The 15,494-nt window shown below is 53.6% G+C and overlaps 1 protein-coding gene across 10 annotated transcripts in view; it reads right to left on the reverse strand.

The window, feature by feature from the left end:
• The window catches only part of CNOT1 (CCR4-NOT transcription complex subunit 1), a 1,579,387-nt gene that overhangs the window by 335,296 nt on the left and 1,228,597 nt on the right, over positions 1-15,494 (reverse strand). For all 10 annotated transcript variants that reach the window (XM_085638198.1, XM_085638193.1, XM_085638201.1 and 7 more), the window contains one exon: positions 7,129-7,377. In XM_085638198.1, the coding sequence (XP_085494324.1) occupies positions 7,129-7,377 (249 nt within the window). The remainder of the gene's footprint in view (positions 1-7,128; positions 7,378-15,494) is intronic.

The following is a 15,494-nucleotide window of genomic DNA, read 5'->3' on the forward strand; positions in this document are numbered from 1 at the left end:
CACGTTGTCCTCCAGTACCGCCTCGGCGAAATCTACATCCGCGACCGCGTGCAGGTTGGTTCTGTGGCCGGTGGCTAGGCGGACGTGAGGAGGCGCTCCTTCCTTGGCCACGAAAGGGACGAAAGGCGGAAGTTTGCAGCCGCGGGGCGGAGAGACCCAAGGACTTGGCCGTAGCCCAGGAGTCCTTGAAACGAGCCAGCGCACTATCCGCCTTCTCACCAAAAAGGCGAGTGCCATCAAAGGGCATATCCATGAGGGTACTCTGGACATCCCCAGAGAAAGACGTGGACCGCAGCCAGGTGTGGCGCCAGAGCGCCACCGTGGTGGAAATCGCCCTACCCAGCGAATCCGTGGTGTCTAGTCCACACCGTATGGCATGTCGTGCTGCATCTCGCCCGTCAGCAAGCGCCTGGGTGAGTCGTGTCCGGTCCTCCTCCGGGCACAGGGGCAGCATGTCCTCTAGCGCATCCCACAGAGAGTGGGAGAAACGGTTTAAGAGGCAAGTGGTGTTCAAAGAGCGCCGGCCCAAACTCAGGGAAGAGAACAGCTTCTTTCCTAACTGCTCCAACCTCTTGGATTCCTGATCCGGAGGAGCGGACGGGAAGGAGGATTGGGAAGTTGAGGCCTGGATAACCAGACTCTCGGGAGTGGGGTGTTGGGACAGGGAGGTGTCCAGACCACTGGCATCCCCCAGTTCATCTGCCCAGTCCCGTGAAAGGTGGGCCTGTCTGGCCATAGGGTCCTCAGACCCCTCCCAGTTGCCCCCCCGTCATCCGATTCCTGATAAATAGGAGGAATGATCGGAGCCGGGCGGTAGATGAAATGCTCATCCATCGGCGTCGGGTGGCGTCTGGACCAGACCGGGGAACGGCATCGTCCGGGGACGGCGCCGGAGGCGGAGCCGGTGTCGTGAGGTCGACCAGCGCCGGCAGAGATCCAGGACTGGATCCCTCGGGGATCTGTGGCGTCGGGACCGAAGTCGTCGACGGCGCCGGAACGCAAGGTCGCCCGGTGGAACCCACGGGGCCCGAAGGCGGGCCGGCAGGCGTCGACGGCGGAGCCAGGCCCCTCATGGCCGAGAGGAAAGCACTGACCTCCGCCGGAGTCGTGTCAGTCCCAGGGACCGGCGGGTAAGGAGACGGACGCAGCCCCTGCGGCTCCAACGGAGCCGCAGGGGTGGGACCACCCTGACCCTCGGCCAAGTCGCGCGACCGGCGAGGGGAGTCCGAAGAGCGGTGTCGCCTCTTGAACTTCTTTGATCGCTTCGACTTACCCGAAGACTTCGAGCCCGACGAGCGATTATTGCGGCTCCGCGACCGGTCCTTGGACCTCCTCCTGGACCAGGACCGTGAACGGCGAGGAGCAGAGTGCCGAAGCTCGAGAAGCTTACGGGACCGCTCCCGCCTAGCTTTCGAGGTCAAGGCCTGACAATCGAGGCACGACTCTGCGTCGTGGTCGGCCCCCAGGCAGTAAAGGTACCGGCGATGGTGGTCCGTCACCGACATCAGTCGATGACGGGAGTCACAGGTTTTAAACCCAGGCATCCTACCGGCACCAGAGTCGAGTCGACAGAAGATCAAGAGTCAAAAAAGTTTAGTCAAAAAGTGACTAAGGGGTAAGGTCTTCCCAGATCGGCGCTGTCTGGCGTGAAAAAAAGAAGAACTGACGTCCGCGCGCGAGGGCGGCGTCTAAGTACTCCGACGACGTCATTCTGGCGCACAACGCCAACAACGGACACGGAGCCGCAGACAACGCTTAGCGACGCGCAAGGGGTATTGCTACAAAAATCTTTCCGGATCCAGCCTGACGCCTGGGGATATTCTAAGGTGAGGAATCTAACTAATGTGTTTCTTTCAGATCAGGTAAGTAATTACGTTTTCACAGTTGGTACGATTTTTAAGGAATTTGTAGTTTTCAAAAATCGACACTTAGAAGAAATTTCACAAAAAAACAGTCAATGGTTTCCTACTGGAGAAAATTGAGTTAGTGGTAAGTACGTTTGGGAGTACTTTGCAGGGTCAGTGCTGGGCACCAAGATCCAGCACTGGGATCTCTCCTAATAGCAGGTGAGTATTTCCGTTACTCGGTTGATTTTAGATGAATATGTTTAAGTTTAGAAACTCCACACTTGGAAGAAATTTCAAGAGAAACCAGTCAATGTTACTCTATGGAAGAAAAGTGAGTTATCGGCTTTTGGGTAAGTACTCGACTGGCAGAGTTAAGGTTCTGGGCATAGACTCAGGGGTCTCCCAGGGTCAGGTAAGTACAGTTGTTACACCCTCAGCGGCACATGGGCGGCCGGGTGCAGAGTGAGTTAGGCCCAATGTTATCCTATGGGGGGAGGCAGGGGCCCATTGGTTGGTGGCTGCTGACTAGCAGGCCAAGCGGCTGTGGGAGCTGGGCTCCTGGTCACTTGCTCAGGGCAAATGGGGAAGTAGGTAGGAGTAGAAGTTGCACTGCCAGGGCCACTCGGGCAGCTGGGTGCAGGGTGCTTTTGAGCCTTCGGGCGCTCAATGGATTGCTATGGAAAAGCTCAAGGACGAACAAAGGCTGCAAGCTAGGAGACGAAGATTCTTCAGGTGCCACCAACACTTCTAGAGGTAAGTTGGGTAGTTGGAGGATAGGTAGGTACCTAGGAGTCGGGCACAGGGGGCCGCAGGACACCGGGGTGCCTTTTGGTGTCGGGAAATCTTACCCTCTGTTGATCGCCGTTGGGGGGGGGGGGGGGCACCTTGTTCCGAGGCTGCAGGCTTCTTCCGGAATGTCGAGGGGGGTCCTTGGGTGCCAGACTCGGGGTCACAGTCGCCGTGGGGTCGTCCTCAGGGTCTTTGTCCACTCCGGCACTGGCCAGGCTTGGCTGGTGCAGAGTGTGCTGGGTTCGCAGTTCCGGGCTGCTGCCAGGGGTTAGAAATAGGTTTCTGAGTAGAGCCTCTACTCATGGGAGTCCCAGGGGCTTAGAGCCAAAAGGTAGCCAGGTCCTCCGGGGTTGGTGAGGTTGCTGGCCACGAGAGATGCTGCGCTGGTGCAGGTTCGGGAGTCGACAGGCCGGTAGGGCTGGGGCCAAAGCAGTTGGTGTCTTCTTCCCTTTTTAGCAGCTGCAGGGCAGGTCTTTGTTCTTCTTGCTCTTCTTGTAGTCTTTTGAATCTGGAATCTGGGGAAGAAAGGTTCAGGGTGCCCCTAAATACTAGATTTAGGGGCGTTACAGGTAGGTGAAGGTCAGGGACCAATGGGTCCTTGTTCTGGGGTGGGTACACCCCCTATCCTGCCCCTCTCCTGTGGGAGGGGGGCAGTAGCCTAATCCTGATAGGGTAGGGCCTCCCATCTTCAAGATGGCGAGAGCCCGGAGATGTGCTTCACCTCGCCTCCCCCACCTGAGGGGTGGGGTGGGCAGGCTGGCACATCCCCTGTCCTTGTATGGGGTTTCCGGCCAAGCTTCCCGCCAGAGTGGGGGGTTTGCAGTGGCCTGGGGAAACTCCTAGAGGCGGCAGGCCTTTGAAGCTTCCCTTTGCTCATCCTGGGGGAGGAGATTTCTCACCTCACCCAGGATGTGCATTGTTGCAGGCCCGGGAGAGCAGGGGCTCTCCCACCCAGGAGTCCAGCAACCTGTCTGCTGTGTGGCAGCCTGGGCAGCCTCAGAGCAGACGTGGATTGTAGGTTAGTTGCAAGGGGGCATCTCTAAGATGCCCTCTGGGGTGCTTGGTACATTAAATCTCACACTGGCATCAGTGTGGGTTTAATGTGCCGAGAAGTTTGATACCAAACTTCCCAGTCTTTAGTGGTGCCATTATGGTGCTGTGGAGCTCGTGTTTGACGAGCTCTCAGCACCATGTACTCTTAAATGGCAGCACTGCACTTACAGTGCCCGGGAATGTACCTGGGTACTGTAGGGGCACAGGGCTCCTGCTCCTCTGCCCACACCATGGGCATAAGGCACCCAGCCAGAGGGGTGACTGACATATGCCTTGGCAGTGTGGGTGTTGGGCATGGCACACAGAGATGTGTGCCATGTCGACTCTTTGTTTTGTCCTGCACCCAGACACTCAGCCTGCAAAGGCAGTGTGTATGTGTGTAAGGGTACAGGGCCCCTAAGGGTGACACAATGAGTGCTGCAGCCCTGAGGTGCCTTCCCTGGTCACAAGGCCCTGGGTACCTAGGGTACCATTTACTAGGGGCTGACATGTGGCCAGGGTTTGCCAATTTGGAGTTTGTGTGTTTAAGGAAGGAACATAGGCCCTGGGCACCTGATTGGCAGGAGTCCAGGGTACACTCAGTCAAAGTACATTCAGCAATTTAGCAAAACGTGGGGGGCATACCATGCAAGAAAGAGGGCACTTTCTCACAGGTACAATAAAAGGAAGCGTCTGAGGAGGAGTCAGGTGTGACTTCGGCATGTTTATAGAGAACCCCTGCAAATGCAGGAGGTCTGCCGTAGTCTGAAGGTGGGAGATGACTGCCTGGGGCGAGGACGCCATAAACAGCCAGTCGTCTAGGTAGGGGAAGACTGAAACCCCTAACCTGCGCAGATGATCTGCAACCACCATCACCTTGGTGAACACCCGTTGGGCACTGGTAAGACCGAAGGGGCGCATGGTGAACTTTAGTGCTCGTGGCCTACCTTGAACAGCAGGAAACTTCTGTGGCCTGGCAGGATGGGAATGTGAAAATATGCATCCTGCAGGTCCAACGACACCATCCAGTCTCCTTAGTCTAGGGCAGACAAGACCTGAGCCAATGTTAGCATTTTGAATTTCTCCTTTTTGAGGAAGAGATTGACGGTCAGAAGATCTAAAATGGGCCGAAGTCCCTTCTTCTTCAGAATCAGAAAGTAGAGGGAATAACAGCCACCACCTACTTCTGAAGCTGGGACCCTTTCTATAGCTCCTTTTGCCAAAAGAGCTGTAACTTCCTCTTGGAGCAGCTTCAAATGATCCTCCGCCAGCCGTTCCCGAGTTTCCTGAGTTGGCGGAATAGGAGGAGGAAAATTAAGGAATGGAAGAGAATCGCTCTCCTGGACGATCTGGAAGACCCACTTGTCTTTTGTAATAGATCTCCAGCGGGGCAGATGACGACGAATTATCCCACCCACTGGAGTAGTGTGGTCCTGCAGAATCAGCCTAGGAGTGATTAGAGGCTGCGGCTGCTGGGGCAGTGTGGCAGACTACTTCTGGCCTCCCTCCGAGTGCGGAATGTACCACGTCCGGCTTGGGTAGTCTGAGCGGGACGGTGGACAAGTTAGGGCTTAAGCGGCTGGAAACCCCTTCCACTGCCACGAACGGGGCAAAAGGAAGACTGGCCACGAGAAGTGTAGGAGAAGCCTAAGGATCTGGCCGTAGCGAGAGTCCTTGAACCTGACCAGGGCAGAGTCTGATTTTTCCCCAAAAAGGCTAGTTCCAACAAAGGGCATGCCCATTAAATTGGCCTGGACATCCCCTGAGAAGCGAGTTGTGTGAAGCCAGGCGTGGTGCCTCAAGGCCACCGTCGTTGAAATTGACCTGTCCAGCTAATTGGTCGTATCCAAACCACACCATATGGTAAATTTTGCTGCAGCTCTCCGGTCCTTTAAAGCTTGGGAGAGCACAGCCCGGGCCTCCTACGGAACTTGTGGCAGCACCTGCGCAACCGTCTCCCAAAGAGAGTGGGAGATACGGCCCAACAAGCATGCACTATTTACTGACCACAATGCCAGACTGGAGGAAGAAAACATATGCCTCGAACCATCTTATTCCCCAATGAGTCCAGTCTCTTGGACTCCCTATCCGGAAGGGGCAGAAGGGAATGCTCCCTAGGAAGTAGAGGCCTGCACCACCAAACTTTCTGGGGTGGGGTTTCGGCTGAGGAACTTTGGGTTGCACGGAGCTGGGCGAGGGCGGTGTGCAATCGTCCAATTCACAGGGGACCCTGTGCTAGGCTTGGACCATATTCCTAGAAGCACGTCTGTATGTGCCTCATTAAAGGGCAATAGGGGTTCAGAGGTGGAAGCCCCAGGCTGAAGCACTTCGGGCAGGAGATTAGTCCTCACCTGAACTGAGGGCAGCTCCAGGTCGAGGACCTCAGCTGCCCTCTTAAACACCATGGCATAGGACGCCCCCCTCCTCCTTAGCCACTGTAGGCAGAGTGCGCATGCTAGTGTCTGGGGAAGTATCCAGACCACTGGCTTCCCCAAGTTCTCCATACCAGTTCATAGTCTCCTCAGAGACATCCTGGTTCTCTAATGGGTCTCCAGACTCTTACCATTCCTCTCCCGAGCCCCGCACGTGGACAAAGTGCTCAGGTGACAACAAAGAAACCCTGGGTTCTGCCGACGTTGGAATCTGCGTCACTTGATGCAGTTCCGGCTCAGTATCGTCAGGGATGAGGATGGGACTTACGCCGCCGACTGGTACCGGCGATGTCGCAGGCACCGGGTTCGACGCCAGGGGACCTTGTGTTGGCACGATCGGCGCCAACCTGAAATCAGATCGTTGAGGCCCCACCGGCATCGTGGTCGAAGCAGACTGGGTCAAACCAGATGAAGGCCAGAGATTCCAGTTATAGGGAGTGGACCAAGCTCTTACTGCAAAGGACATGTAACCAGATTATCCCCTTGGAAAGAGCTAAATAAAAGCAAGAGCCATCAGATTATCATAATGTTACCACAACTGCCACAAACTGCATAGCTCATATTTAGAGCTAGTACACACACTTAATTCAGAATATAGGTACAAGTTGGGTATCCTCCAGCCATCTGGTAAACAAAAGGACATCAACAGAAAAACACAGATGAAGAGGGCTTGAACAACTGTCCACTTCTGTGGAGTCAATATATCAAAAAGGCTATCCAGAAAGTACAAGGTTAGGACGGCACAGCTTTCCAAAAATAGACTTGCCTATCAAAAAGAGGGCTAAAAATAGTGCTGTAATTTGAAAAGCTACCGTAGCGTTAACTTTCCAGTGCCTAATTACATCTTACTTCCAAGTGTTGTGACAAAGGGGGAAGAAGTATAATGATGCATACCAACACCCAACTGCCCATGTACAACAGAGTCATCATTTGGTATGTGAACCCATGCAGTTACCTTTTTCACACAATATTTTAGTGCAACATCAATTACCCAGCAAGAATTACTTTACTCATTGGAAAGAACTTACCTTGTTAAGCAAGTTGATCTTTGTGACTGTATTGGTGGCCTCTCCAGAGTGCTTTACAAGTAGAGCAATAAGACGTACAAAGGCATCTAGGTTGTGGTAACACTTGGCTCGGATCATGGTAGGGTTGGCTGCTGGGTTGTGTTGCTGCTCTGCCTGAGCACGGTAGCTTATTTCCACACACATTTCAGTACAGAGACGAAAGAACCTTGTGATGAGATCATCAGTCTTTAAAATTCCTTGCTGGTGCATCTGTGAGAAATGATGAATGCACGGAGTTAAGATATCACTGTATTAAAAAAGAACAAGATACTTACCTTTGGAAGCACCTTTCCAGTTACAGACTAACTGCAAATTCCTCACTGAGAATTTCCCCAGGCCTCAGAATGCATCAGGAAACATTTTGCTATCAATTCCATTGCGAGTCAGCAGGTGGCACCATGCAACCAAATGTCAGATCCACCCCGCCAGGAAGTGATGTACAAGTTACTTACCTCCGGTAACGATTTATCTGGTGGAGAAGATTCTAGCCGCAGATTCCTTATCGTAGAATTATACCCAGGCGTGAGACTGGACCCGGAAAAATTCTTTGTCCCAGCATTTCTGCACGCCGGAGGGCGGCACCACGCGACTCCGCCCCGCCGTCTTCCACGGGCGTGACGTCAGCGAGGTCACATAAGCCCCACCCCGGCACGCAGATGTCAGTTTGCTTCGGGGAACTTTTCCGCGCCACAACGCGGAGCCATCACAACAAAACTGAGGAGAGCATGGGAACAGTGTGCGAAAAGCAGAGAAACAAAACAGAGAGAAACAAAGGGTGAGGAACAGCACCAGGGTACCAGAAAGCCATAGCAGGGAAAGAGCAAAGCACCGCTGTGAGAAAAGACTGTGCAAGCCAAGGCGATAGCATCCTGGAGGAACAAGGATATGAAAGCGCCGGAGGAAAGAGAAAGATGCAACCACAAACCACACAGTGAAGGGCCACAAGCCCGGAACAGAGGAGCAACAGCAATCCACCCCCAGACTACACAGTTAAGGAGGGCCAGGGGCCCTGAAAAGAGCAGGAGGCCAAAGGACAGGTAAAGAATCCCTAACACAGAAGACCTCAAGGGGATCAGAAACTCCAAACAACAGAGGGGGAAATAAAAGCAAAAGGAGACCCTTACACTGGAGAGAACCCAGCTGGAGGGAAGCAAAGGTACGCAGCATCTAACCATCCCTGTATCAAAAAGAAAGAAGGGGGGATGGAACCATACAGCAGAACCGGACAGCCTGACCGCAGACAAGCCACCCAGAGGGAGGTGGATGCAGAAACCCAAGCAGAGGGTCCTCGCAGAACGGGGAGGAAGGGTGGGTCGTGAAGGAATCTGCGGCTAGAATCATCTCTACCAGATACGTCGTTACCGGAGGTAAGTAACTTGTACATCTGATAGACCACTAGCCGCAGATTCCTCAACGTAGAATAGATACCCTAGCCATACCCAGAAGGGATTAGGGCCTGCGAGAGAGCCTCCCCAGCAGAAGAGACAGGGCCCCAGCAGGGGACATGTCACAGGAACAAGGGAAGGCAAGGAGATCCCATGCCCAATTAGGGGAGGACCGCCCAACACCCCACAGGGGCAGACAGCGCCCTTAGGGCCGCAAGGAACAAAAGAAGCACCTCAAACCCCAGGGAGAAGAGGCAGAACCGGAGGCAGGGCCCAACGTAAGAAGCACACACAGTGATGGTAAACACCCCAACACACCTCGGCCGCAAGCAGCGGACAAGGCAGGAACGGCCCAACCGCCAATAGCGCAGGTGTAAGAGACCCGGACCGTCAACCAGAACACAGAAAGCCAGTCCCTCTGGAACACCAGATAGAGGACCAGGCCAAATGGGCGGAATCACCGGAATACCACGCTGCAGACCAGAATGGTCGAGCGACTTAGCGAACCGGGAGAAGGTCAGACCTGGGCGCAACGCAAGCTGCGCCAAGACCATCGCAAAGAGACCGCACCAGCGATATACCATCACGCCAAGGAGAGCAAGGAACCCGAAAAGGGTGACCACACCCCACAGCACATGACAGAGCTATGTAATAGCTACAAGTACCCCACATAGGGTATGCTACGTCCCAAGAAAACATGGGAACACCTCTTAGGAAAACATTCCGCAGCAGAGGACAAACAAAGGCATGCAGGGAAAACCGCAGACGGCTTGACAATAAAGAAGACACAAAAGGCCCAATACCAGGACCTACACTGGCTTACCAACAGCCAAAAAAAGGGGGCTGAACCAGCAGCACCGAAGGACCCTGAATGCACACCAACCACACAGAACACACAACCGGGGCTACCAAACACTAGACCCCAGAAAACAATGAGAGAACACCTCCCAGAACACAGCAGAGGACAGACATCCAGGAGGAGGAGGAGAGGGGGGAGAGGGAGGAGGAGAAGAGGGAGGAGGAGAAGAGGGAGGAGGAGAAGAGGAAGGAGGAGAAGAGGGAGGAGGAGGAGAAGGAGAAGGAGGAGAAGCTCCGCAAGGAACCGCTGAATGGCAGAATCCGCAGGGGCGTGAAACAAAAGAGTGCCATCGAAAGGGAGGTCAACCAGACGCTCCCTAACAATCTCAGGGAAAACACTAACCCTCAGCCAAGCATGGTGACGGAGGGCCACTGAAGAAGCCATGGTGTGATCAAGCGCCTCAGACATCCAGAGCAGAGCGAAGAATAAACGCCGCCAGCTCCCGGCCATCCAACACATGGTGCCGCAGTTCAGCGCAGACACCCTCCTGAGAAGCGCAAGACAGAAGGGACTCCGTGGAATCTCACAAGCAAGAAGTGTCTCGGGCCAACACACAAAGCGTGTTGAGCGCCCGCAAGGCAGCACTGGAGGAAGCGAAGATGTTGCGCCCCCATGAATCTAACCACCGGGCCTCCCGTGACGGAGGAGACAACACCGATGGCAAGGAGGGAAAGGCAGTCTGCAGAAGAGGGCCCCTGGTAGAAGGGTGGAAGGAAAGGCAGACCGGATCATGCAGAGCAGGAGCGGCTGGGGCACCGGGTCCCCCGTGGCAGGATGCCCCAGGCCCCCAAGAGAGAATTATGGAGCGTAGCTTCGAAGGGAAGAAGCAGCTCCTGTCCACCAGAGCCCTGATGGAGAACCCCAAGCAAATGATCCACGGGGAAATGGGCCGCAGGGTCGCCCATGCCAAAAATCCCCGCGGCCGTGGAGACAGCCCGGGCGAAGGCAGCACTCTCCTCCGTAGGGCAATGCGGTGGGGATAACAATTCCTCCGTGGGCGACGGCAGTAAGCTAAGCAGGCCGCCCCCCAGCCCAACTGGAGGAAGTAAAGGCCAAGCTTGGAATGGGGGGGGGGGGGGGGGGGGGGGGGGGGTTGTTAGGTTGACCGACGAGTGGGGAACCTGAGGCACCTCTGGGGAAGACTGTGGGCGCGGGGACGGCGAATAGCTCTCCTTGGAAGACGCCAGGGAAAAGGCCACGACGCAGTGTCCCATCTCCGGGGAAGAAGAGACAAACAGTTGCCGAACCACTGGAGAAGAGGGGGCCTCCGAAGACGAATCAACGACCCGACGCCGGCACGGCACAGTGGAGTCTGCCACTGGCGTCAGCGCAACAACCGGCGCCGAAGGGGACGCCGAGACGACCTCTGCCACGAATTGCGCAGCAGGAGAACAGGGCGGGGTTGGAGCGGCCAAAGAACGGCACCGAAAAGGCGCAGACTCCACCTCCAACGTGGCAGCCTCCTGCGTGGAGACACAATTGGCCCCGGCCCCTAGCCAGCCCCTGCGGCGCCGCCAGGGCCAGCAGCCGTGGGTGCCTGAGCAGCATCAGCTCGACCTTAGACAAGGCCGCCGCCTGCCCAGAGTACAGAGGGGGACTCTAGGACAACCTCTCGCGATACCACAGGGATCCCCACGGGGGTTTGCAGCGAGGCAGAGGCGCCGTGGTCCGAACCCCGTAGTGCCGCACCCTCACGACACCACATCTCCAAGACCTGAAGCTGAACTTGTCGGCGCCAGGGCCGGAGCTACCGGAGACTCCGCAGAAGGCCCCGCACATGGCAAGGGATCCGCAGAAGTCCCAGGAAGAGGAGGAGGAGGAGCCAAGGAAGCCTGCAGGGCCGCAGCATAGGCCTCCATTTGGGCTCTGGTCGCACCCATGCCGGTAAACGGCGGGTAGGGTGGCGACGTGTGAGGCCGCACGACTCGTGGAGAACCCCGCACCCCCCACAGGGCAGGGACCGTGCCTCGGGGACAAGCTGTGACACTTACCCACAGGCGAGCGATGCCCTTGTGGCCTCGGAGAGGGCCGATGTCAAAGACGGATACGGCGGTTCTTGAACCCTTCCGAGGGGGACGAACGCGGTGGCGATGCCGACCTGGACATGCAGGCCGAGAGGAGTTTCATCCGGTGCTCCCGCTGGGACTTCGGCTTCAGCTGCTGACAAGCCTCGCAGTCCGTAAAGTCATGGTGCTCCCCCAAACACCACATACAAATGGGGTGAGGGTCCGCCACCGACATCTGGCGCGCGCAAGACTAGCACGTCTTGAAGCCCGAAGGCATTCTCACACTGTTCCCAAAAAAAACCGCAAAGCATGAAAAGAAGGCCTGAAAACAGGCCAGGAACACGATCCGGATCCACGTTCCACGCGGAAAAGGAGGAAACAGACGTCAGCACGCCAGGGAGGGGCTTATGTGACCTCGCTGATGTCACGCCCGCGGAAGACGGCAGGGAGGAGTTGCGTGGTGCCGCCCCTCTGCGCGCAGAGATCCTGGGACAAGAACATTTTCCGGGTCCAGTCTCATGCCTGGGGATAATTCTACGTTAAGGAATCTGCAGCTAGTAGTCTATCAGATATTAGAGACCTCATATGTACCACCTCCTCACGCTGACGTCCATTTTCTTTCCGATCTGTCTACGCCGCTGGATGCAGAGCCACTGAATTGAGTAAATGACAGAGTGCAGACTTTTGAATTTGGTTATCTTATTAATGGAGTGCACAAGACCATTCCATAGAATAAGGAAGAAGGTAGGGTTCGTGAGGAATCTGTGGTTAGATAGACTGTACCAGAAAAGGCATTACCGAAGGTAAGAAAGTTGTTCTGTTAGCCTTCTTCCATCAGATTTTAAACCTTCAGAATAGAAAACTAAAGCAGCATCTTCCAGGTGGAGGGAATGTGGAATGGCTCAGACAAAGAAACCCTGCAAGATAGATCAGGTAAAAAGCTGCTGAACGTGGCTGCCCCGACAGCGATTCGTAAATGTGTGGCAAGACTCCGTCGCTGCCTGGGAAATGTCAAGACACTGGTACACTAAGCACTAGAGCAGTAGTAGCAGGAGCCTTTGCTCTGTTGGAATTAACTTGCAGTCCTACTGGGGGTTGCTTTTTAACTAGCCCATAGCAGATTGTGATACATAGTTACTTATCAGTGATTGGTTACTTTTGCACCACTTTGGCCTTTATCGCTTTACAGAAACAGACCCAAAAGTAATCTGGATGGTAAAGTCTGGTTTGGTCAATGAAGAAACTCTGGGCCCTCTTGGGGTCTAGTCAGTAGAGTCGTTTTTCCTCCCTGGACGTATGGGGCTGAGCACAAAAGATTAGCAAGGTGATTGCCCTATGTGGAAGTGGATCAATACTCTTGACAGGAATGCAGCATTTGTGTAGAGGACCAGCTTTCCTGGGAAAACCGAGTATGGCTATACCACAGTCAGTGCTTGCAGTTCACAGACACTCGCAGATGTTATGGCGATGAGAAATGCCACTTTGATGGGGAGAAGACAGATGTGCATCAGCTTGAAGGGATTGCAAGTCAGGTAAATGAGGACCAAATTAAGGTCCCGCTGGGGTGTGATCAATAGTGTTGGCAGAAACATATGGATCAGCCCCTTCAAACACCACCCATCACAACTGTTAATTTGAGGGATGGCTGATCAGGCAAAAGTAAAAAGTCTGAAAGGTAACCATTACCTATTGTCACTGCAAGGCCTTGATGGACTGAATAAAGACAGAACATTACAACATCAGGCTACTGTGCATTTAAGGGTTGAAGGTTACAGGAGTAACAAACTTCCCCCAGCATCCTACATATACAGATTTGGTGAATGGACGGCTGGCTGCAAGATTGACCCCAACCACTTTGGGAGGAAAGATTAAAGCCCTTAACTGTTGCAGCTTTATCTCTGTGCATGGAGTTGTAGACTGTGCAGGATTGGGTTCAGGAACCAGCTTTGCTACTGCGACAGGAGATTTTCTGAAAGAGGCAGCTGGAACAAACAGCGTGTGCTCAGTGGAAGAAGTTCTGAGTAGTAGAGTTTGGAGCCACTAAGATGACTTGGGGCCAGTCTATCTTGATCATTTCCAGCTCTCTTGGCAGGAGAAGCAAGGGTGGAAAAGTATATAGGAGTCCCGATCCACAATGGAGGCTGAAGGCATATCCGAGGGAGAACTGCCTTGAGAACACCAACGTGCTAAAGCTTTGACTAGGACCCTTCTCTGCAGTGGCTAAGAGATTGAACCTGGGTTCTCCCTAGTGCTAGAAGATGACCTGTGCCACCTCACAGTATAACTGCCATTTATGATCCACTAGGTAATGTCAGCAGGGATCATCCACCCTGGTGTTTTAATATGCTGCCGGATATTGGATAATCATGGATATGACCTAAAGTTTCAGCCACTTCCAGAAATGTAGTCTCTTGGCACAGGGTCCACCACCCCATGCTGCTAGTTTTATTGCAATACCACATGGCGATCATGTGGTCCATAATGAATATGCTACTTACCAGTATGCATCTGTTCTTGGCATGTAGGGCTGCTGACATTCATATCTGTGCATAGATCGCCGCCTAGTGTTGGGTCCGGATGTTTGCACGTTGTTGTCCTGGAAGAGTCTTCGAAGTATCCTGAGATAGGTGACTCCTCCCCTGGACCACAGTGCGCATGGGCATCCTCTCCATCCTCAGATTGTTTTTCGCCATTGTGGCAGTGATGGAGTAGATACAGAAAGTGATGACCATGCTATACAGTAATTCTGAGAGCTGCAGCTGCTACAGGCGCCGGGGAGGAGGGTGGGCGATATGAATGTCAGCAGCCCTACATGCCAAGAACAGATGCATACTGGTAAGTAGCATATTCAGTTCGAGGCATGTGGGCTGCTGAATTCATATCGGTGCATAGAATACATAGCAGTGCCCTCTATTAGCGGCGGCTACCCGTGCCAGCTGCAGCAGTCTGAAAAAGAGTTTTGAGAACAGCCTGTCCTACAGCTGCCTGCTGTTTTGAGTGTACATCTACACAATAGTGTTTGGTAAATGTATGTATAGTGGACCATGTGGCTGCTCTACATATATCATGTAAAGGAATGTTTCCTAGGAAAGCCATGGAGGCCCCTAACTTACGTGTTGAGTGGGCCCGTGGGGGAATCGTTAATGATCGTTTAGCCTTTTGATAGCAAATTTGAATACATTTAACGATCCATCTGGCTATACCTGCTTTGGAGATTGCGTTGCCTTTGTGTTGTGGGGAAAAGGCGACGAAAAGTTGTTTTGTTTTCCTAAAGTTTTTAGTTCTGTCTATATAGTACATGAGGGCTCTTTTGACGTCTAGTGTATGGAGCATTCTTTCAGCGACATTTTGTGGATTCTGAAAGAAAACAGGCAGTTCAATGGTTTGATTCATGTGGAACTGCGATATTACTTTAGGCATGAATTTGGGGTTGGTACGTAGTACGACCCTGTTTGCGTGAACCTGTATGAATGGCTCTTGAATGGTTAGTGCCTGGAGTTCACTAACTCTTCTCAACGAAGTGATTGCTACTAGGAAAGCTACTTTCCAGGTGAGGAATTGAATCTCACATGAGTGGAGAGGTTCGAAGGGTGGACCCATCAGCCGGGTGAGGACCAAGTTGAGGTTCCACACTGGTGCTGGTGGGTGTCTTGGGGGAATTACTCGTTTAAGTCCCTCCAAGAAGGCTTTGATGGCAGGCACTCTGAATAAAGAGAGGTGCTGCCTGTTTTGGAGATAGGCTGCTATTGCGGTTAAATGGATACGTATTGAGGTGTATGCCAGATTGCATCGGTATAGGTGTAAGAGGTAACAGATTATGTTTTGAATGGATGCGTCTAGCGGGTTAATGTCATTGTTATTGCAATAAATGACAAACCTCTTCCATTTGGCTGCATAGCAAGCTCTGGTAGTGGGTCTCCTAGCTTCCTCAATGATCTCTATACAGTCAGGTGGCAGGTTTAGGTAGCCAAACTCTAGGACTTCAGGAGCCATATTGCCAGGTTCAGCTGTTGCGGATCTGGGTGCTGAATTTCTCCATGGTTCTGCGTCAAAAGCGCAGGTTTGATCCGCAGCCTT

This window comes from Triturus cristatus, chromosome 12 (assembly GCF_964204655.1).
Source record: "Triturus cristatus chromosome 12, aTriCri1.1, whole genome shotgun sequence".
NCBI lineage: Eukaryota > Metazoa > Chordata > Amphibia > Caudata > Salamandridae > Triturus > Triturus cristatus.